Source organism: Ranitomeya imitator, chromosome 10 (genome assembly GCF_032444005.1).
Source record: "Ranitomeya imitator isolate aRanImi1 chromosome 10, aRanImi1.pri, whole genome shotgun sequence".
Classification (NCBI taxonomy): Eukaryota; Metazoa; Chordata; class Amphibia; order Anura; family Dendrobatidae; genus Ranitomeya; species Ranitomeya imitator.
The window spans coordinates 6,658,304-6,680,581 of record NC_091291.1 but is presented as its reverse complement, the minus strand read 5'-3'; the positions used below and the strand labels follow the sequence as shown (position 1 = coordinate 6,680,581).

The 22,278-nt window shown below is 55.1% G+C and overlaps 1 protein-coding gene across 1 annotated transcript; it reads right to left on the bottom strand.

Annotated features, from left to right (window-relative positions):
• Positions 1-578: 578 nt before the first annotated feature.
• Positions 579-19,627, bottom strand: DNAJC16 (DnaJ heat shock protein family (Hsp40) member C16). The gene is made up of 15 exons (XM_069741667.1): positions 19,503-19,627; positions 16,838-17,016; positions 16,564-16,630; positions 6,616-6,946; positions 5,840-6,024; positions 5,662-5,766; positions 5,212-5,370; positions 4,640-4,770; positions 4,250-4,430; positions 3,889-4,071; positions 3,192-3,268; positions 2,817-2,897; positions 2,653-2,751; positions 2,404-2,571; positions 579-2,089 (listed from the first exon to the last, which is right to left on the bottom strand). Exons 2-15 carry the CDS (start codon positions 17,002-17,004, stop codon positions 1,699-1,701), a joined length of 2,325 nt encoding a protein of 774 aa, XP_069597768.1. The 5' UTR covers positions 17,005-17,016; positions 19,503-19,627; the 3' UTR covers positions 579-1,698.
• Positions 19,628-22,278: the final 2,651 nt, after the last annotated feature.

Here is a 22,278-nt window from a genome sequence, read left to right as displayed (position 1 = left end):
CAATCCCTTTAAGTCCCCCCAACCCCCCCCCCACTCCCATAACAGGACGCTGCGTTTACTTCACACAGTAAAATAGTTTATTTCTGTTTCCAATGCAGTAATAAAATTAAAACAAAAAAAAAATGACGATAAATATATTTAAAAAAAATCAATTAAAATAAATTATTTTCTTCCTACAAAAAAAAAAAAAAAAAAGTGCAAACCGATCGTCCAGATGGAAGTTACAGAATCCCGGGGGCTTCGCTTTTTTTTTTTTTTTCTGTAACAAATAAAGATTTCAGCACAAGGGGGGTTTAACCGTTTCAGTGCTGCAGGGGTAGGAAAATATCGTGCAATGCGACAACCTCTTCAGCCGGGAAGGGGGAAGAACAAAAGGGCCGAGGCTTTAAAGGGGCGCCGCCACTAGACCCACCGCCAGGACCCCCCCCCTCGTATCCGCACCAATCGCTGCAGCTCCAGTCTCGGCGCTGATTCCCGACTGCAATTCCTAAACTGTCCACCTGGTGGCAGTAATTAATTCATGTGCCAGCTCTGGCAGAAACAAACGATCGTGCGCTCGTTAAAGGAGAAGTACATGATAAATTCAAGTAAGTTTAAAAACTAGAAAAACAAAATAATATATATCAGCAGCAACATTTCCAGGAAACATCTACAGGACAAAACATTACATTTAGGAAGGAAGGGGGCGAGAGTCTACGTCTGAAATGTCATGAGCTTATGAGAACCTGACGCCTGATAACGGAGAACGCAAGACGATAATTTGCAGCTTTTCACTGGAAAATTGGGCCCTTTAAGGATTGTGGGGCCACAAACAAGAGCTTTAAGGACCTGCGCATTTCGCTGCGTTCTTCCGCTGTGACAGAAACTTTGGCATTGAACATGAAATTCACAAAAAACCTTAATTATCAAAAAAAAAAAGGTATAAGTGACGACAGCAGATAAGTATGTACCCCCTTCCCCAACAGGAGGAAGGACAGGAATAATCAGCTACATTCAGTGGCCGTGTACAGAAATATAATGACCGCTAGTCTGGATATCACCCGGTTCTACTTTTATCGGGGGGCGGCTCGGGGGTTATTAATAATAATAATAATAATGCACGGGTGTTAAATCCGCAGGTCTGACCATTGTTCCTTGATACAAAGAAAATGCAGCGAGGCGTCATTCCGCATGTGCCCACCAGATGGCGCCACACTGTTAACTAAGAAAAAAAAAAAATACAGAAACTTTCTAAAAAAATAAAAAAAAGAAGTTTGCACGCCCTATTAATGTGCGGCTGTCGCTAGCGGGATGGCTCCATGATTGTGCGGCTGTCACTAGCAGGATGGCTCCGTGATTGTGCGGCTGTTCCGGGATTATTAATAATTATTGGTGAGCGCCTCACCCGTAGAACGTGCCTTATTGCTAAGTCCACAGTCGTCAGGATTGGATGCACGGTTACTCACTGGGGGCCTCTAGTGGTCGACATTAAGAATTGTGGATTAATGCGGAGGTTGTCGCAGGGGTTGTCAGACCCGGCTCCGCGGAGGCAGCGGAAAGCTCGGATGTAGCTGAAGAGAACTTAAGACATAAGCAGGCAGTATGTGATCTAGTCAATGGCATCGCTCTGGGGGGCGCTTAAGGCCCCCGTTTCCTCCTGGCAGGGCGCCGGGTCCGGAGGTCAGGGCAGACCTGTAGTGTTCACAGTTTGGGGCGGCGTCAGTCCAGTAATGGCCAGGAGGGGATGTAGAACCTCTGTAACGAGCCCTCTAGGAGGCGCTCCATCCACAGTGACAGCTTGTTTAATTTCTTTTTGATGTGTCCCGCCCCGGAGCCCAGGGAAATCTTCCGTAAGGAGTCCCCACCGGACGCGCAGAGCTCCCCCTCGTCGCAGAGCTTCTCGTCCTCCAGTGTGGACTGCGCTTTAAAGAGGCAGAAGTATTTTTTGTGCCCGTTCAGCGCCAGCACGTACCCGGTGTGGTCGCGCTCCAGGAAGTGCTCGTCGTACTGGTAGGCGATGGGCGCCGCGTCCTGGGCGAACTCCAGCAGGTACTCCAGCCACTCGCGGTGCTTGTCCAGGTTCAGGAAGGAGAAGTGCAGGGAGCTGCTCCTGTGACAGAGGACACGAGCACTTACACACACGTCCACCAGCAGGGGGAGCCCCCCAAATAACCGGCGAGGGGCCGCGAGCGCTGCTGACTGCAGCATGTGATCAGTGATATCCGGCTACGGACACTCGCGTCTGCCCCACATGTAGCAGAGCTGGATTGGTCATGGGCTGTGAAACCAAATGGCCAAGTCGTCTCTGCTGCATCTGTCCCATAGGCTGTGACAGCAGGAGCGGGGTCATGTACGGAGCAGGGGCCGCTGCTATACATAGCCTGTGACGGCGTGTGTCAGCGCTATAGCCACGGATGGAATTACCCGGTGAACGTGTACACCTCCTGGGCGAACTTCTGCAGCAGGCTGGCCTTGGTGGAGCTGGAGAGGATGAGGACGACGTTCAGGTGACCCGGGCGCAGCCGCACCAGGTTACTCATGTAATTCACATCCGTTAACTCCGTCACCTCCACAAAGCCTTTCTTAGGGACCCTGCCATGGCGAGAGAATGGTTAGTGGCACTGATGACGGAGGGGGCAGCGGACACTCCTCACCTCATCCCCGCACGCTTACCTGGTGGTCTCCCTGGTGAAGCTGGCCTCGCTGCTCCTCTCCTTGTCGCTCGGCTCTTCTTTATCAGATGGCACGGAGTCTCGCTCATCGCTGGAGTCACTGAAAGATGAATGAAGGGTTAACCCTAACCTCATATGAACAGTCTCGGCCCCCCGAGTACCCACCTGAACGCCTGCACGATGACAGTCCCGAAGAGGATGAAGAGGGCCGAGAAAATCAGGGACAGCAGCGGCATCATCTCCCGCCTGCACGGAAACATCAGGATCAGTAATGACGTCCGTTATGGGAGCAACAGAAAACTATCAGACGGCGACTATCCCGGCATCCAACCATACATGTGCGGGTGAATATAGTGGACCATCAGTCACTGACGGCACGCCACATATACGCGCCACCTTTGTGCTCCTATGGAGCCCGGGCACAGGCTTCCTGGGAGAACAAGAAGTCGCAGCTTCCAGTCCCCAAGGGGAATTATGCATCAAAAGAGGAAACCGTCCCAGGTGGGTAATTATGGTCGCCCCCTGCCCCGGTGAACTTACCAGTTATTATGGAGAACGCTCTCCCATAAATCCGACCAGTAATCGACCGCTGTGTAAAACCAGCGCAGGAAAAACACCTGACAACAATGAAAAGATGGAAAGCAGTTACAGCGAGTGTGTGGACATGGCGGGACCGTGAGGGGTCGCACGACTTCACAGACCCATTATGAATATTGCACATTGTGTGGACATAGCGGGACCTCGAGGGGTCGCACGACATGGGGATAACCCTTCACAGACCCCTCGTTATTAATATTGCACATTGTATGGACATGGCGGGACCTCGAGCGGTGGCCTGGTGCAGGACTAACCATTCACAGAACCCTCGTTATAAATATTGCACATTGTGAGACCTCGAGGGGTCGCACGACATGGGGATAACCCTTCACAGACCCCTCGTTATTAATATTGCACATTGTATGGACATGGCGGGACCTCGAGCGGTGGCCTGGTGCAGGACTAACCATTCACAGAACCCTCGTTATAAATATTGCACATTGTGAGACCTCGAGGGGTCGCACGACATGGGGCTAACCCTTCTCAGACCCCGCATTATGAATATTTCAGATTGTGTGGATCCCAGTCTTATTGTGTGGATCCCAGTCTGCGTGTTCGCTAGTGGTGAGGGGCAGCCAGTGTCACCGTACAGGTAACTAAACTGGACTGAGATTTCTACACCACCAGTCCAGGAACGTACCGGCGCCAGCTCATCATTCAGATCGGACAGGATGGTCTCGGCGGACAGCACACTGGGGTCTTTCCTCAAGCGATCCAGGAAATCCAAGAGGGCAAACTTGTTATCCTCGCTGCCGCTCCAGACGCCGGCCAGGGACTTGTACACGATTCTGCCGGCCGAGTTCCGTCTTTCCAGGATCGCCACCTGCCAGGGGTGAAAGCAGCAGAAAAGATTTAGCTACTGACCCTGATATTTTGCGGCCGCACTGATCCTACATCCGGCAGAGTGCACTCCCGAGGCATAGACATCAAGGTCATGTTCGGGGTATAAGCGGACGACTATTTCCTGCCCAGAAGAAACCTACGACTGCTGCAGTACGTACAGAGGAGTCTGCAGGGTTTAGATCTTCTCCTAGCAGTGAGCTGATGAGCTCTCGTTGACGCTCCTTCAAGACGTGGACAAATCGCACCGTGTCCTTGGTGTTGGCAGAGGCAAAAGCCAGGAAGGATCCATAGGTCTTCTGGGAGGATTCTCCCTCTCCCGTCAGCAGGACGACACAATATCTACAAAAAGCAAACAACGACTTTACCAAAAGCAGAAAGTGATGTAGGGAAAGTAGCACAACGCGCCCGACGCTTCAGCGGAATACCCAGGAGTGGGAGTGCTGCCTTTACCTGCCACGATTCCTCTGATAAGCCGGCAGGAGGCAGTAATCCGGCATCCACACCGACAGAATGTCAAGCCCAGATACACAGAGGGTGCTGGGACTTACTTGCGCTGACGGTGAGATTTCCTCACAGGGCACAGCTCCTGGAATAGCTTCTGATTAGTCAGCCGGGCCGCCAGCAGGAACTTGTTGGTAGAGATGAAGTCGTCGATGACTTGTTTCTTCATCCCACGCGCCTAAAGACCAAAAGTATCCAAGAGATCCAATGAGTCGAGGGTCTGGTCGGGGGTGCAGACATGGCCCCCCATACTGTTTCCAGTGTGGATTCCCAGCTCACCCACTGAACAGCGCAGAGGAGGTTGACTGCTCATCGCTGCCCCCCTCCATTATAAACCAGTCCTTCGGCGTGTGACACCCTCTTCGGGCATCTGGCCTTCTGAGTTTCCCTAGTCCTCGGCAGACAATCGTGACGTCAGAGGCCTGTTTGCCCAAAGAGGGTGAGCAGACCGGTGCCAAGAGCGGCGACGTGTCCATCAATTATTCTTATATTTTTACTCTTTTCTTTACCCCCCAACAATTCAGCAAAAGGATGACCGCACAACCAAAACCACCAGGGGGTCTCCAGTCCCCCCCCCAAAACTCAGGTGCCCTGCAGCAGCCTGGCACCAGAGCGTTACCTGCACCACGTCGGCTGGCTTGTGAATGTGCTCCTTGAAGACCAGCATGGTGGGCGCGTACATGTTAATGTTGTACTGACTGCTCATCTGCTCCGTCTCCCTCTGGCCCAGGTCCACGTATCCGAACGACAGGTAATCCTTGTAGGCGAAGGCGGTCAGCTGCAGAAACAAAGGCAACGGTGAGACTGGCAGGGGTGGTGAGACGGGCAGGGGTGGTGAGACGGGCAGGGGTGGTGAGACAGGCAGGGGTGGTGTGCCCGCCATGGTCAGCGGAGGCTCCGGCACATCATTGCTCTGGACCAGTGACATACAACACATGGAGGAGCAGAATGCCACAAAGCCTGACGCCCAATGTTCTCCAGATAGAGGTGACCCAGAGGCCGGACCGTGTATGAACACCCGTCACATCGTACAGACAGGTCTGCTGTGGCCCCGGACTGTGGCCCTCACCTTGTAGATCAGTGGGACAGGAGACATCTGATCGAACAGCAGGACGTGCGGCTTATTCTCCTGCTGCCAGCCGGACAAGAAGTGGACGTAGTTCTTATCTGTGATCTGGAAGAGATAGAGAAAATGTGCGAATGTTCCAAGTACGACCGGATATATCCACCCTCGGAGCAGCGCTCACCTTATCCACCAGATTCCCTGGTAGCAAATTCTCCACAAAGTGTCGCAGGTTCTCTCGTAAGACGGCATTGTGAAAGAAGGAAATCTTCCCGTTAATCACCCCCAAAATGGATGGGGTACTGTGTGCGCCAAGATGGTGAGCCAGCCGCCTCTCGTACCCAGCGTGCACTACTCCTATGCCAACACCTGGAAAGACAAAATGTCAGCCGCATAAGAAATCACTGCACACATATAGTACGACGGCTCCAGCAGAATAGTGAGTGCAGCTCTGGGGTATAATACAGGAGGTAACTCAGGATCAGTAATGTAATGTATGTACACAGTGACTGCACCAGCAGAATAGTGAGTGCAGCTCTGGGGTATAATACAGGATGTAACTCAGGATCAGTAATGTATGTACACAGTGACTGCACCAGCAGAATAGTGAGTGCAGCTCTGGGGTATAATACAGGATGTAACTCAGGATCAGTAATGTAATGTATGTACACAGTGACTGCACCAGCAGAATAGTGAGTGCAGCTCTGGGGTATAATACAGGAGGTAACTCAGGATCAGTAATGTAATGTATGTACACAGTGACTGCACCAGCAGAATAGTGAGTGCAGCTCTGGGGTATAATACAGGATGTAACTCAGGATCAGTAATGTATGTACACAGTGACTGCACCAGCAGAATAGTGAGTGCAGCTCTGGAGTATAATACAGGATATAACTCAGGATCAGTAATGTATGTGCACAGTGGCTGTATAGTGAGTGCAGCTCTGGGATATATACATACCTATCCCTTCCAATTCTTGCACCACCTCCTTCCACACGGGCTCGATGTGGATGCAGCTGAAGCACCAGTCGGAGGTGATCTTGATGAGGTAGGGTTTGCGGAAGCTATCGGGGACCACCTCGTTGATGTAGTGGGAGAATTGCAGGAGATACTTTTCATCGGTGGAATCCCTGCGCTCGGAATTAAAGGGAAAGTGGAAGAACGACTCATCGAAGTAGAAGCTGTCGTGGAAATGGCGGAAGTGATGGTGCTGCTGCTGGGAGTAACCCTGGTTCTCTCCTACGTCTCCATAGCGGTCATAGCTCGTCCTCTTTTCTTCGTTTGAAAGAATCTAAGGAGTCGGAGGTGACAGAACATTAATGCCGCAGACGTGTAACTACCATCGAGCAGCGGAAACTGCAGACCCCAGTATGGATCAGAAAATCATGGCGGCTTCTCCAGGACACAGAGACTACTGTCCTGCGAGTGTCACACTGCAGCTCAGCTCCAGTGTCTGATCATCGTGGCCCGTTACACCGCCGACACCCGCCTTACACCGCCGACACCCGCGCTACACCGCCGACACCCGCGCTACACCGCCGACACCCGCCTAACACCCGCCTTACACCGCCGACACCCGCGTTACACCCGCCTAACACCGCCGACACCCGCGCTACACCGCCGACACCCACCTAACACCCGCGCTACACCACCGACACCTGCGCTACACCGCCGACACCCACCTAACACCCGCGCTACACCGCCGACACCCGCGCTACACCACCGACACCTGCGCTACACCACCGACACCCGCGCTACACCGCCGACACCCGCGCTACACCGCTGCGCTTTACTAACTTGGATGAATCTCTTTCGCTCTTGGGTTCTTATTCTTACATGGCTGCACCCCGCTCCGTTACATGGCCTCGCCCCATTACATGGCTGTACCCTGCACCCTGTTACATGGCCTCGCCCCATTACATGACTGCACCCCGCTCCGTTACATGGCCTCGCCCATTACATGGCTGCACCCCGCACCCCGTTACATGGCCTCGCCCCATTACATGGCTGCACCCCGCTCCCCATTACATGGCCTCGCCCCCCATTACATGGCTGCACCCCGCTCCGTTACATGGTCTCGCCCCATTACATGGCTGCACCCCGCTCCGTTACATGGCCTCGCCCCATTACATGGCTGCACCCCGCTCCGTTACATGGCCTCGCCCCATTACATGGCTGCACCCCGCTCCGTTACATGGCCTCGCCCCATTACATGGCTGCACCCCGCTCCCCATTACATGGCCTCGCCCCCCATTACATGGCTGCACCCCGCTCCCCATTACATGGCCTCGCCCCCCATTACATGGCTGCACCCCGCTCCGTTACATGGTCTCGCCCCATTACATGGCTGCACCCCGCTCCGTTACATGGCCTCGCCCCATTACATGGCCGCACCCTGTTACATGGCCTCGCCCCATTACATGGCCGCACCCTGTTACATGGCCTCGCCCCATTACATGACTGCACCCTGTTACATGGCCTCGCCCATTACATGGCTGCACCCCGCACCCAGTTACATGGCCTCGCCCCATTACATGGCTGCACCCCGCTCCCCATTACATGGCCTCGCCCCATTACATGGCTGCACCCCGCTCCCCATTACATGGCCTCGCCCCCCATTACATGGCTGCACCCCGCTCCGTTACATGGTCTCGCCCCATTACATGGCTGCACCCCGCTCCGTTACATGGCCTCGCCCCATTACATGGCTGCACCCCGCTCCGTTACATGGCCTCGCCCCATTACATGGCTGCACCCCGCTCCCCATTACATGGCCTCGCCCCCCATTACATGGCTGCACCCCGCTCCGTTACATGGCCTCGCCCCATTACATGGCTGCACCCTGCACCCCGTTACATGGCGTCGCCCCATTACATGGCTGCACCCCGCTCCCCGTTACATGGCCTCACCCCATTACATGGCCTCGCCCCATTACATGGCCTCGCCCCGCTCCCCATTACATGGCCTCGCCCCGCTCCCCATTACATGGCCTCGCCCCGCTCCCCATTACATGGCCTCGCCCCATTACATGTCTGCACCCCGCTCCCCATTACATGGCCTCGCCCCATTACATGTCTGCACCCCGCTCCCCATTACATGGCCTCGCCCCCCATTACATGGCTGCACCCCGCTCCGTTACATGGTCTCGCCCCATTACATGGCTGCACCCCGCTCCGTTACATGGCCTCGCCCCATTACATGGCTGCACCCCGCTCCGTTACATGGCCTCGCCCCATTACATGGCTGCACCCCGCTCCCCATTACATGGCCTCGCCCCCCATTACATGGCTGCACCCCGCTCCGTTACATGGTCTCGCCCCATTACATGGCTGCACCCCGCTCCGTTACATGGCCTCGCCCCATTACATGGCCGCACCCTGTTACATGGCCTCGCCCCATTACATGGCCGCACCCTGTTACATGGCCTCGCCCCATTACATGACTGCACCCTGTTACATGGCCTCGCCCATTACATGGCTGCACCCCGCACCCAGTTACATGGCCTCGCCCCATTACATGGCTGCACCCCGCTCCCCATTACATGGCCTCGCCCCATTACATGGCTGCACCCCGCTCCCCATTACATGGCCTCGCCCCCCATTACATGGCTGCACCCCGCTCCGTTACATGGTCTCGCCCCATTACATGGCTGCACCCCGCTCCGTTACATGGCCTCGCCCCATTACATGGCTGCACCCCGCTCCGTTACATGGCCTCGCCCCATTACATGGCTGCACCCCGCTCCCCATTACATGGCCTCGCCCCCCATTACATGGCTGCACCCCGCTCCGTTACATGGCCTCGCCCCATTACATGGCTGCACCCTGCACCCCGTTACATGGCGTCGCCCCATTACATGGCTGCACCCCGCTCCCCGTTACATGGCCTCGCCCCATTACATGGCTGCACCCCGCTCCCCGTTACATGGCCTCGCCCCCCATTACATGGCTGCACCCCGCTCCCCGTTACATGGCCTCGCCCCCCATTACATGGCTGCACCCCGCTCCGTTACATGGCCTCGCCCCATTACATGGCTGCACCCCGCTCCCCATTACATGGCCTCGCCCCCCATTACATGGCCTCGCCCCATTACATGGCTGCACCCCGCTCCCCATTACATGGCCTCGCCCCATTACATGGCCTCGCCCCATTACATGGCCTCGCCCCGCTCCCCATTACATGGCCTCGCCCCATTACATGGCTGCACCCCACTCCCCGTTACATGGCCTCGCCCCATTACATGTCTGCACCCCGCTCCCCATTACATGGCCTCGCCCCATTACATGTCTGCACCCCGCTCCCCATTACATGGCCTCACCCCATTACATGGCTGTACCCCGCACCCTGTTACATGGCCTCGCCCCATTACATGGCCTCACCCCATTACATGGCTGTACCCCGCACCCTGTTACATGGCCTCGCCCCATTACATGGCTGCACCCCGCTCCCCATTACATGGCCTCACCCCATTACATGGCTGTACCCCGCACCCTGTTACATGGCCTCGCCCCATTACATGGCTGCACCCCGCTCCCCATTACATGGCCTCACCCCATTACATGGCTGTACCCCGCACCCTGTTACATGGCCTCACCCCATTACATGGCTGTACCCCGTACCCTGTTACATGGCCTCGCCCCATTACATGGCCTCACCCCATTACATGGCTGTACCCCGCACCCTGTTACATGGCCTCGCCCCATTACATGGCTGCACCCTGCTCCCCATTACATGGCCTCACCCCATTACATGGCTGCACCCCATTACATGGCTGTACCCCGCACCCTGTTACATGGCCTCACCCCATTACATGGCCTCACCCCATTACATGGCTGTACCCCGCACCCTGTTACATGGCCTCGCCCCATTACATGGCTGCACCCTGCTCCCCATTACATGGCCTCACCCCATTACATGGCTGCACCCCGCACCCTGTTACATGGCCTCGCCCCATTACATGGCCTCACCCCATTACATGGCTGTACCCCGCACCCTGTTACATGGCCTCACCCCATTACATGGCTGTACCCCGTACCCTGTTACATGGCCTCGCCCCATTACATGGCCTCACCCCATTACATGGCTGTACCCCGCACCCTGTTACATGGCCTCACCCCATTACATGGCTGTACCCCGTACCCTGTTACATGGCCTCGCCCCATTACATGGCCTCACCCCATTACATGGCTGTACCCCGCACCCTGTTACATGGCCTCGCCCCATTACATGGCTGCACCCCACTCCCCATTACATGGCCTCACCCCATTATAATAATAATAATAATAATTTTTATTTATATAGCGCCAACATATTCCGCAGCGCTTTACAAATTATAGAGGGGACTTGTACATACAATAGACATTACAGCATAACAGAAATACAGTTCAAAACAGATACCAAGAGGAGTGAGGGCCCTGCTCGTAAGCTTACAAACTATGAGGAAAAGGGGAGACACGAGAGGTGGATGGTAACAATTGCTATAGTTATTCGGACCAGCCATAGTGTAAGGCTTGGGTGTTCATGTAAAGCTGCATGAACCAGTTAATTAATTTTTTTTTTTTTTTTTTAATATAGGCCACACAGGGATCGTTAGGTTAATGCATTGAGGCGGTAGGCCAGTCTGAACAAATGAGTTTTTAGGGCACGCTTAAAACTGTGGGGATTGGGGATTAATCGTGTTATCCTAGGTAGTGCATTCCAAAGAATCGGCGCAGCACGTCTAAAGTCTTGGAGACGGGAGTGGGAGGTTCTGATTATTGAGGATGCTAACCTGAGGTCATCAGCGGAGCGGAGGGCACGGGTAGGGTGGTAGACTGAGACCAGAGAGGAGATGTAGGGTGGTGCTGAGCCATGGAGTGCTTTGTGGATGAGGGTAGTAGTTTTGTACTGGATTCTTGAGTGGATGGGTAACCAGTGTAATGACTGGCACAAGGTAGAGGCATCGGTGTAACGGTTGGTGAGGAATATGATCCTGGCAGCAGCATTCAGGACAGATTGGAGCGGGGAGAGTTTGGTAAGAGGGAGGCCGATTAGTAGAGAGTTACAATAGTCCAGACGAGAATGAATAAGTGAAACAGTAAGAGTTTTTGCAGAGTCGAAAGTAAGAAAAGGGCGAATTCTAGAAATGTTTTTGAGATGCAGGTAAGAAGAGCAAGCCAGTGATCGGATGTGGGGGGTGAATGAAAGGTCAGAATCAAGGATGACCCCAAGGCAGCGGGCATGTTGCTTTGGAGTAATGGTGGAACCGCAAACGGAGATGGCAATGTCAGGCAAAGGTAGGTTAGTAGAGGGAGAAAACACGAGGAGTTCAGTTTTTGACAGGTTTAGTTTCAGATAGAGGGAGGACATGATGCTAGAGACAGCGGTAAGACAATCACTGGTGTTTTCTAATAAGGCAGGCGTGAGATCAGGAGAAGAAGTGTATAGTTGGGTGTCGTCAGCATAGAGATGGTACTGGAAGCCAAATCTACTGATTGTTTGTCCAATAGGGGCAGTATACAAAGAGAAGAGGAGGGGGCCTAGGACTGATCCTTGAGGAACCCCAACAGTAAGGGGAAGGTGAGAGGAGGAGGAACCAGCGAAACATACAGTGAAGGATCGGTCAGAGAGATAGGAGGAGAACCAGGAGAGAACGGTGTCCTTGAGGCCGATGGAGCGGAGCATAGTGAGGAGGAGCTGATGATCCACAGTATCAAATGCTGCAGAGAGATCCAAGAGAATTAGCATGGAGTAGTGACCATTAGATTTAGCTGTTAGTAGGTCATTAGAGACTTTAGTGAGGGCAGTTTCAGTAGAGTGTAAAGAGCGGAAACCAGATTGAAGAGGGTCGAGAAGAGAGTTATCTGAGAGATAGCGGGTAAGACGGGAGTGGACCAGGCGTTCGAGGAGTTTAGAGATGAAGGGAAGATTAGAGACAGGTCTATAGTTAGCGGCACAGTTTTGGTCGAGGGATGGTTTTTTAAGTAATGGATGTATGATGGCATGCTTAAATGAGGAGGGAAAAATACCGGAAGTGAGGGAAAGGTTGAATATACATGCCATTACATGGCTGTACCCCGCACCCTGTTACATGGCCTCGCCCCATTACATGGCTGCACCCCATTACATGGCTGTACCCCGCACCCTGTTACATGGCCTCACCCCATTACATGGCTGTACCCCGTACCCTGTTACATGGCCTCGCCCCATTACATGGCCTCACCCCATTACATGGCTGTACCCCGCACCCTGTTACATGGCCTCGCCCCATTACATGGCTGCACCCCGCACCCTGTTACATGGCCTCGCCCCATTACATGGCTGCACCCCGCACCCTGTTACATGGCCTCGCCCCATTACATGGCCTCACCCCATTACATGGCTGTACCCCGCACCCTGTTACATGGCCTCGCCCCATTACATGGCCTCACCCCATTACATGGCTGTACCCCGTACCCTGTTACATGGCCTCGCCCCATTACATGGCCTCACCCCATTACATGGCTGTACCCCGCACCCTGTTACATGGCCTCACCCCATTACATGGCTGCACCCCGCACCCTGTTACATGGCCTCGCCCCATTACATGGCCTCACCCCATTACATGGCTGTACCCCGCACCCTGTTACATGGCCTCGCCCCATTACATGGCTGCACCCCGCTCCCCATTACATGGCCTCACCCCATTACATGGCTGCACCCCGCACCCTGTTACATGGCCTCGCCCCATTACATGGCCTCACCCCATTACATGGCTGTACCCCGCACCCTGTTACATGGCCTCGCCCCATTACATGGCCTCACCCCATTACATGGCCGCACCCCATTACATGGCTGCACCCCGCACCCTGTTACATGGCCTCACCCCATTACATGGCCTCACCCCATTACATGGCTGCACCCCGCACCCTGTTACATGGCCTCATCCCATTACATGGCCTCACCCCATTACATGGCTGTACCCCGCACCCTGTTACATGGCCTCGCCCCATTACATGGCCTCACCCCATTACATGGCCGCACCCCATTACATGGCTGTACCCCGCACCCTGTTACATGGCCTCGCCCCATTACATGGCCTCACCCCATTACATGGCCTCACCCCATTACATGGCTGTACCCCGCACCCTGTTACATGGCCTCGCCCCATTACATGGCTGCACCCCGCTCCCCATTACATGGCCTCACCCCATTACATGGCTGCACCCCGCTCCCCATTACATGGCCTCGCCCCATTACATGGCCTCACCCCATTACATGGCTGTACCCCGCACCCTGTTACATGGCCTCGCCCCATTACATGGCCTCACCCCATTACATGGCCGCACCCCATTACATGGCTGTACCCCGCACCCTGTTACATGGCCTCGCCCCATTACATGGCCTCACCCCATTACATGGCCGCACCCCATTACATGGCTGCACCCCGCACCCTGTTACATGGCCTCGCCCCATTACATGGCCTCACCCCATTACATGGCTGTACCCCGCACCCTGTTACATGGCCTCGCCCCATTACATGGCTGCACCCCGCTCCCCATTACATGGCCTCACCCCATTACATGGCTGCACCCCGCACCCTGTTACATGGCCTCGCCCCATTACATGGCCTCACCCCATTACATGGCTGTACCCCGCACCCTGTTACATGGCCTCGCCCCATTACATGGCCTCACCCCATTACATGGCCGCACCCCATTACATGGCTGCACCCCGCACCCTGTTACATGGCCTCGCCCCATTACATGGCCTCACCCCATTACATGGCTGCACCCCGCACCCTGTTACATGGCCTCATCCCATTACATGGCCTCACCCCATTACATGGCTGTACCCCGCACCCTGTTACATGGCCTCGCCCCATTACATGGCCTCACCCCATTACATGGCCGCACCCCATTACATGGCTGTACCCCGCACCCTGTTACATGGCCTCGCCCCATTACATGGCCTCACCCCATTACATGGCCTCACCCCATTACATGGCTGTACCCCGCACCCTGTTACATGGCCTCGCCCCATTACATGGCTGCACCCCGCTCCCCATTACATGGCCTCACCCCATTACATGGCTGCACCCCGCTCCCCATTACATGGCCTCGCCCCATTACATGGCCTCACCCCATTACATGGCTGTACCCCGCACCCTGTTACATGGCCTCGCCCCATTACATGGCCTCACCCCATTACATGGCCGCACCCCATTACATGGCTGTACCCCGCACCCTGTTACATGGCCTCGCCCCATTACATGGCCTCACCCCATTACATGGCCTCACCCCATTACATGGCTGTACCCCGCACCCTGTTACATGGCCTCGCCCCATTACATGGCTGCACCCCGCTCCCCATTACATGGCCTCACCCCATTACATGGCTGCACCCCGCACCCTGTTACATGGCCTCGCCCCATTACATGGCCTCACCCCATTACATGGCTGTACCCCGCACCCTGTTACATGGCCTCGCCCCATTACATGGCTGCACCCCGCTCCCCATTACATGGCCTCACCCCATTACATGGCTGCACCCCGCACCCTGTTACATGGCCTCGCCCCATTACATGGCCTCACCCCATTACATGGCTGTACCCCGCACCCTGTTACATGGCCTCGCCCCATTACATGGCTGTACCCCGCACCCTGTTACATGGCCTCACCCCATTACATGGCTGTACCCCGTACCCTGTTACATGGCCTCGCCCCATTACATGGCCTCACCCCATTACATGGCTGTACCCCGCACCCTGTTACATGGCCTCACCCCATTACATGGCCTCACCCCATTACATGGCTGTACCCCGCACCCTGTTACATGGCCTCGCCCCATTACATGGCTGCACCCCGCTCCCCATTACATGGCCTCACCCCATTACATGGCTGTACCCCGCACCCTGTTACATGGCCTCGCCCCATTACATGGCTGCACCCCGCTCCCCATTACATGGCCTCACCCCATTACATGGCTGCACCCCGCACCCTGTTACATGGCCTCGCCCCATTACATGGCTGCACCCCGCTCCCCATTACATGGCCTCACCCCATTACATGGCTGCACCCCGCTCCCCATTACATGGCCTCGCCCCATTACATGGCTGTACCCCGCACCCTGTTACATGGCCTCGCCCCATTACATGGCCTCACCCCATTACATGGCTGTACCCCGCACCCTGTTACATGGCCTCGCCCCATTACATGGCCTCACCCCATTACATGGCTGTACCCCGCACCCTGTTACATGGCCTCGCCCCATTACATGGCCTCACCCCATTACATGGCTGTACCCCGCACCCTGTTACATGGCCTCGCCCCATTACATGGCTGCACCCCATTACATGGCTGTACCCCGCACCCTGTTACATGGCCTCGCCCCATTACATGGCCTCACCCCATTACATGGCTGTACCCCGCACCCTGTTACATGGCCTCACCCCATTACATGGCCTCACCCCATTACATGGCTGTACCCCGCACCCTGTTACATGGCCTCGCCCCATTACATAGCTGCATCCCGTGCCCCATTACATGGCCTCGCCCCATTACATGGCTGCACCCCGCACCCTGTTACATGGCCTCGCCCCATTACATGGCCTCGCCCCATTACATGGCTGCACCCCGCTCCCCATTACATGGCCTCGCCCCATTACATGGCCTCGCCCCATTACATGGCCTCGCCCCATTACATGGCCTCGCCCCATTACATGGCTGCACCCCATTACATGGCTGTACCCCGCACCCTGTTACATGGCCTCGCCCCATTACATGGCCTCACCCCATTACATGGCTGTACCCCGCACCCTGTTACATGGCCTCACCCCATTACATGGCCTCGCCCCATTACATGGCTGCACCCCGCACCCTGTTACATGGCCTCGCCCCATTACATGGCTGCACCCCGCACCCTGTTACATGGCCTCGCCCAGTCTCGTACCTCATACGCTTTGCTGACTTGGATGAATTTGTCTTCGGCTCCCGGGTTCTTGTTCTTATCCGGATGCCTGAAATGAATGAGACATTTATTACAAATACAGTAACAGCAGGTAGAAATCCGGAGACAACGAGCGCAGTCATAATAATGGTCAGAGATCTGAGATTTGTAGGCTCTTCTGTAATAATTATGGAGGGTCCCGGACAGACAATATGGTAGACCACGCCTGATGATAATAATAATAATAATAATAATAATAATAATAAATGGCACCCACCACTCTCTGGCCAGCTTCTTGTAGGCTTTCTTGATGTCCGCCTGGCTCGCCGTCCGGCTCACGCCGAGCACACGGTACGGGTCAAAGTCGGCTGCTGACAGGATCTTCAGAGCGAGGATTAGAAAGACCAGAAACTGCCAGAGGAGGCGCAGTTTTCGGTGGCCCATGTCTCAACGTCACTGGAAAAGAGAAATCATTTGTAATAAAGCTTCAGGTCACAGCAGAAATGACCCTGCTCCAGTCACATCCAGAGCTGCAGAAAGGAAGTGAGCGGTTACATCATTGCTCATGCTCCAATCACATCCAGAGCTGCAGAAAGGAAGTGAGCGGTTACATCATGGCTCATGCTCCAGTCACATCCAGAGCTGCAGAAAGGAAGTGAGCGGTTACATCATGGCTCATGCTCCAATCACATCCAGAGCTGCAGAAAGGAAGTGAGCGGTTACGTCATAGCTCATGCTCCAGTCACATCCAGAGCTGCAGAAAGGAAGTGAGCGGTTACATCATGGCTCATGCTCCAGTCACATCCAGAGCTGCAGAAAGGAAGTGAGCGGTTACGTCATAGCTCATGCTCCAGTCACATCCAGAGCTGCAGAAAGGAAGTGAGCGGTAACATCATGGCTCATGCTCCAATCACATCCAGAGCTGCAGAAAGGAAGTGAGCGGTTACATCATGGCTCATGCTCCAGTCACATCCAGAGCTGCAGAAAGGAAGTGAGCGGTTACATCATGGCTCATGCTCCAATCACATCCAGAGCTGCAGAAAGGAAGTGAGCGGTTACATCATGGCTCATGCTCCAATCACATCCAGAGCTGCAGAAAGGAAGTGAGCGGTTACATCATGGCTCATGCTCCAGTCACATCCAGAGCTGCAGAAAGGAAGTGAGCGGTTACATCATGGCTCATGCTCCAATCACATCCAGAGCTGCAGAAAGGAAGTGAGCGGTTACATCATGGCTCATGCTCCAGTCACATCCAGAGCTGCAGAAAGGAAGTGAGCGGTTACATCATGGCTCATGCTCCAATCACATCCAGAGCTGCAGAAAGGAAGTGAGCGGTTACATCATGGCTCATGCTCCAATCACATCCAGAGCTGCAGAAAGGAAGTGAGCGGTTACATCATGGCTCATGCTCCAGTCACATCCAGAGCTGCAGAAAGGAAGTGAGCGGTTACATCATGGCTCATGCTCCAATCACATCCAGAGCTGCAGAAAGGAAGTGAGTGGTTACATCATGGCTCATGCTCCAGTCACATCCAGAGCTGCAGAAAGGAAGTGAGCGGTTACATCATGGCTCATGCTCCAATCACATCCAGAGCTGCAGAAAGGAAGTGAGCGGTTACATCATGGCTCATGCTCCAATCACATCCAGAGCTGCAGAAAGGAAGTGAGCGGTTACATCATGGCTCATGCTCCAATCACATCCAGAGCTGCAGAAAGGAAGTGAGCGGTTACATCATGGCTCATGCTCCAATCACATCCAGAGCTGCAGAAAGGAAGTGAGCGGTTACATCATGGCTCATGCTCCAATCACATCCAGAGCTGCAGAAAGGAAGTGAGCGGTTACATCATGGCTCATGCTCCAGTCACATCCAGAGCTGCAGAAAGGAAGTGAGCGGTTACATCATGGCTCATGCTCCAATCACATCCAGAGCTGCAGAAAGGAAGTGAGCGGTTACATCATGGCTCATGCTCCAGTCACATCCAGAGCTGCAGAAAGGAAGTGAGCGGTTACATCATGGCTCATGCTCCAATCACATCCAGAGCTGCAGAAAGGAAGTGAGCGGTTACATCATGGCTCATGCTCCAATCACATCCAGAGCTGCAGAAAGGAAGTGAGCGGTTACATCATGGCTCATGCTCCAGTCACATCCAGAGCTGCAGAAAGGAAGTGAGCGGTTACATCATGGCTCATGCTCCAATCACATCCAGAGCTGCAGAAAGGAAGTGAGCGGTTACATCATGGCTCATGCTCCAATCACATCCAGAGCTGCAGAAAGAAAGTGAGCGGTTACATCGTGGCTCATGCTCCAGTTACATCCAGAGCTGCAGAAAGGAAGTGAGCGGTTACGTCATAGCTCATGCTCCAGTCACATCCAGAGCTGCAGAAAGGAAGTGTCCCCCCTCCCAAAGCCGCTGCGCACCGCGGACACCTCCCCCAGAACCGTACCACAAAGGGGGACACACCCCGCCAGGGCCGCCGCGCACCGGGGACACCGTATAACAGGAGTTTCCTGCACAAGACGCAGATCAGTGCTGCAGACGTTGCACCGTGGCGGCCGCACATACCGGCACATAGTGATGCAGGACATGACGCAGGTCTGTGTGTTACCATGGACCTCGCTGCCCCCCCTCCTCACAGACGCGGTTATTACGCGGTTCTGTGAGGACGCGGTTAGTTCGCGGTTATTACGCGGTTACAGGTGCAGCCCCGGCTCTGTCCGCAGATAGCAGTGTGAATGAGGCAGAGCAGGACACGTCCTCACTATCGGCGCCTCTGGCGGTTTTCCTGCGTCTTCCATGTGAGCCGTCCGTGGTGTGACCGCGGCCCTGCACACATACGGGCACACAGCTGTCACTGTGACCGGGAGCGGCGGCTGCAGGTGACATAACCGGACATGATGTAACCGCCGCGACTGCTCCTCCGCGCTCTGGCCGCTCCTCACCTCCTCCCCGGCCGCTCGCTGCGTCCTCACGTGCGGGGGCTGCTCCCGGCTCCGCTCTCCGCTCCCGGCTCCGCTCACCGCCCCATCACGGCCTGAATCTCACCTCACAGACGGAACCGGAAGACGAACCGCAAGCCCCGCCCATCAGCCTTCTCCGAATCCGGCTGATTGACAGCGGTCTCCTCCAATCAGCGGCCGCCGTCCTTGACTGGCAGTCCGGTCTCCCTGTCAGTATTGCTATGGATACCTTCTACCGCCCGCCCGGATCGCCCCACGTGATCTCTCCCCTAACGCCCTGCGGTTGCTATAGCAATGGAGCCGACACTCCGTGTTTCTGCGCTGCGCTTAACCCCTTCCTCCCCTTTGCTTGTCCTCCTGCGTCCTCCACAGCTCACAGCCGGGACATTCATCCTCCCCCCTCCTCAAGTGTCACCGTGCATGTATGCCTGCGTGCTGAAATCCTCTGTGCTGCTGCGAGCCCTGCTCCACAAGATCAGCTCCCTCCTGTCCTGAAATCCTCTGTGCTGCTGCGAGCCCTGTTCCACAAGATCAGCTCTCTCCTGTCCTGAAATCCTCTGTGCTGCTGCGAGCCCTGCTCCACAAGATCAGCTCCCTCCTGTCCTGAAATCCTCTGTGCTGCTGCGAGCCCTGTTCCACAAGATCAGCTCTCTCCTGTCCTGAAATCCTCTGTGCTGCTGCGAGCCCTGCTCCACAAGATCAGCTCCCTCCTGTCCTGAAATCCTCTGTGCTGCTGCGAGCCCTGCTCCACAAGATCAGCTCCCTCCTGTCCTGAAATCCTCTGTGCTGCTGCGAGCCCTGTTCCACAAGATCAGCTCTCTCCTGTCCTGAAATCCTCTGTGCTGCTGCGAGCCCTGCTTCACAAGATCAGCTCCCTCCTGTCCTGAAATCCTCTGTGCTGCTGCGAGCCCTGCTCCACAAGATCAGCTCTCTCCTGTCCTGAAATCCTCTGTGCTGCTGCGAGCCCTGTTCCACAAGATCAGCTCCCTCCTGTCCTGAAATCCTCTGTGCTGCTGCGAGCCCTGCTCCACAAGATCAGCTCTCTCCTGTCCTGAAATCCTCTGTGCTGCTGCGAGCCCTGCTCCACAAGATCAGCTCTCTCCTGTCCTGAAATCCTCTGTGCTGCTGCGAGCCCTGTTCCACAAGATCAGCTCCCTCCTGTCCTGAAATCCTCTGTGCTGCTGCGAGCCCTGCTCCACAAGATCAGCTCCCTCCTGTCCTGAAATCCTCTGTGCTGCTGCGAGCCCTGCTCCACAAGATCAGCTCCCTCCTGTCCTGAAATCCTCTGTGCTGCTGCGAGCCCTGCTCCACAAGATCAGCTCTCTCCTGTCCTGAAATCCTCTGTGCTGCTGCGAGCCCTGTTCCACAAGATCAGCTCCCTCCTGTCCTGAAATCCTCTGTGCTGCTGCGAGCCCTGCTCCACAAGATCAGCTCCCTCCTGTCCTGAAATCCTCTGTGCTGCTGCGAGCCCTGCTCCACAAGATCAGCTCCCTCCTGTCCTGAAATCCTCTGTGCTGCTGCGAGCCCTGCTCCACAAGATCAGCTCCCTCCTGTCCTGAAATCCTCTGTGCTGCTGCGAGCCCTGCTCCACAAGATCAGCTCCCTCCTGTCCTGAAATCCTCTGTGCTGCTGCGAGCCCTGCTCCACAAGATCAGCTCCCTCCTGTCCTGAAATCCTCTGTGCTGCTGCGAGCCCTGCTCCACAAGATCAGCTCCCTCCTGTCCTGAAATCCTCTGTGCTGCTGCGAGCCCTGCTCCACAAGATCAGCTCCCTCCTGTCCTGAAATACTCTGTGCTGCTGCGAGCCCTGCTCCACAAGATCAGCTCCCTCCTGTCCTGAAATCCTCTGTGCTGCTGCGAGCCCTGCTCCACAAGATCAGCTCCCTCCTGTCCTGAAATCCTCTGTGCTGCTGTAATCCTTTTCTTCAAAAAGGGAAGAAGATGGAGCCAGGAATTCACAGGCCAGTGAGCCTTACTTCTATACCAGGAGAGATCTGTGGACACATTATTACACAGCATGGATGTAAGTACCTGGATAAGAACACAGTAGTGAGCCAGCACGGGTTTGTAGCAAACAAGTCATCCAGACTAATCTCCTTTCCATGATGGAATCACTGACTGGGTGGATCAGGGAAATGTGGTATAGTATATCTCGACGTGTGATAAACTATCTCATATTTTCCTTATTGAGAAAATTTCCAAGCATGGGATTGACAAGACAACGGTTAGGTGGATTCATAACTGGCTCAGTGATCGTACTCAAAGAGCAGTAATAAATGTTTGCACATCCAATTGGAAGAGTGCTACAGGTGGCAAGCACAAGGCTCTGTCCTGGCTCCAGTGTTACAGGTGGGGACCACAAGGCTCTGTCCTGCCCCAGTGTTACAAGTGTGGACCACAAGGCTCTGTCCTGGCCCCAGTGTTACAAGTGTGGACCACAAGGCTCTGTCCTGGCCCCAGTGTTACAAGTGTGGACCACAAGGCTCTGTCCTGGCTCCAGTGTTACAGGTGGGGACCACCAGGCTCTGTCCTGCCCCAGTGTTACAAGTGTGGACCACAAGGCTCTGTCCTGGCCCCAGTGTTACAGGTGGGGACCACAAGGCTCTGTCCTGCCCCAGTGTTACAAGTGTGGACCACAAGGCTCTGTCCTGGCTCCAGTGTTACAGGTGGGGACCACCAGGCTCTGTCCTGGCTCCAGTGTTACAAGTGTGGACCACAAGGCTCTGTCCTGGCCCCAGTGTTACAAGTGGGGACCACAA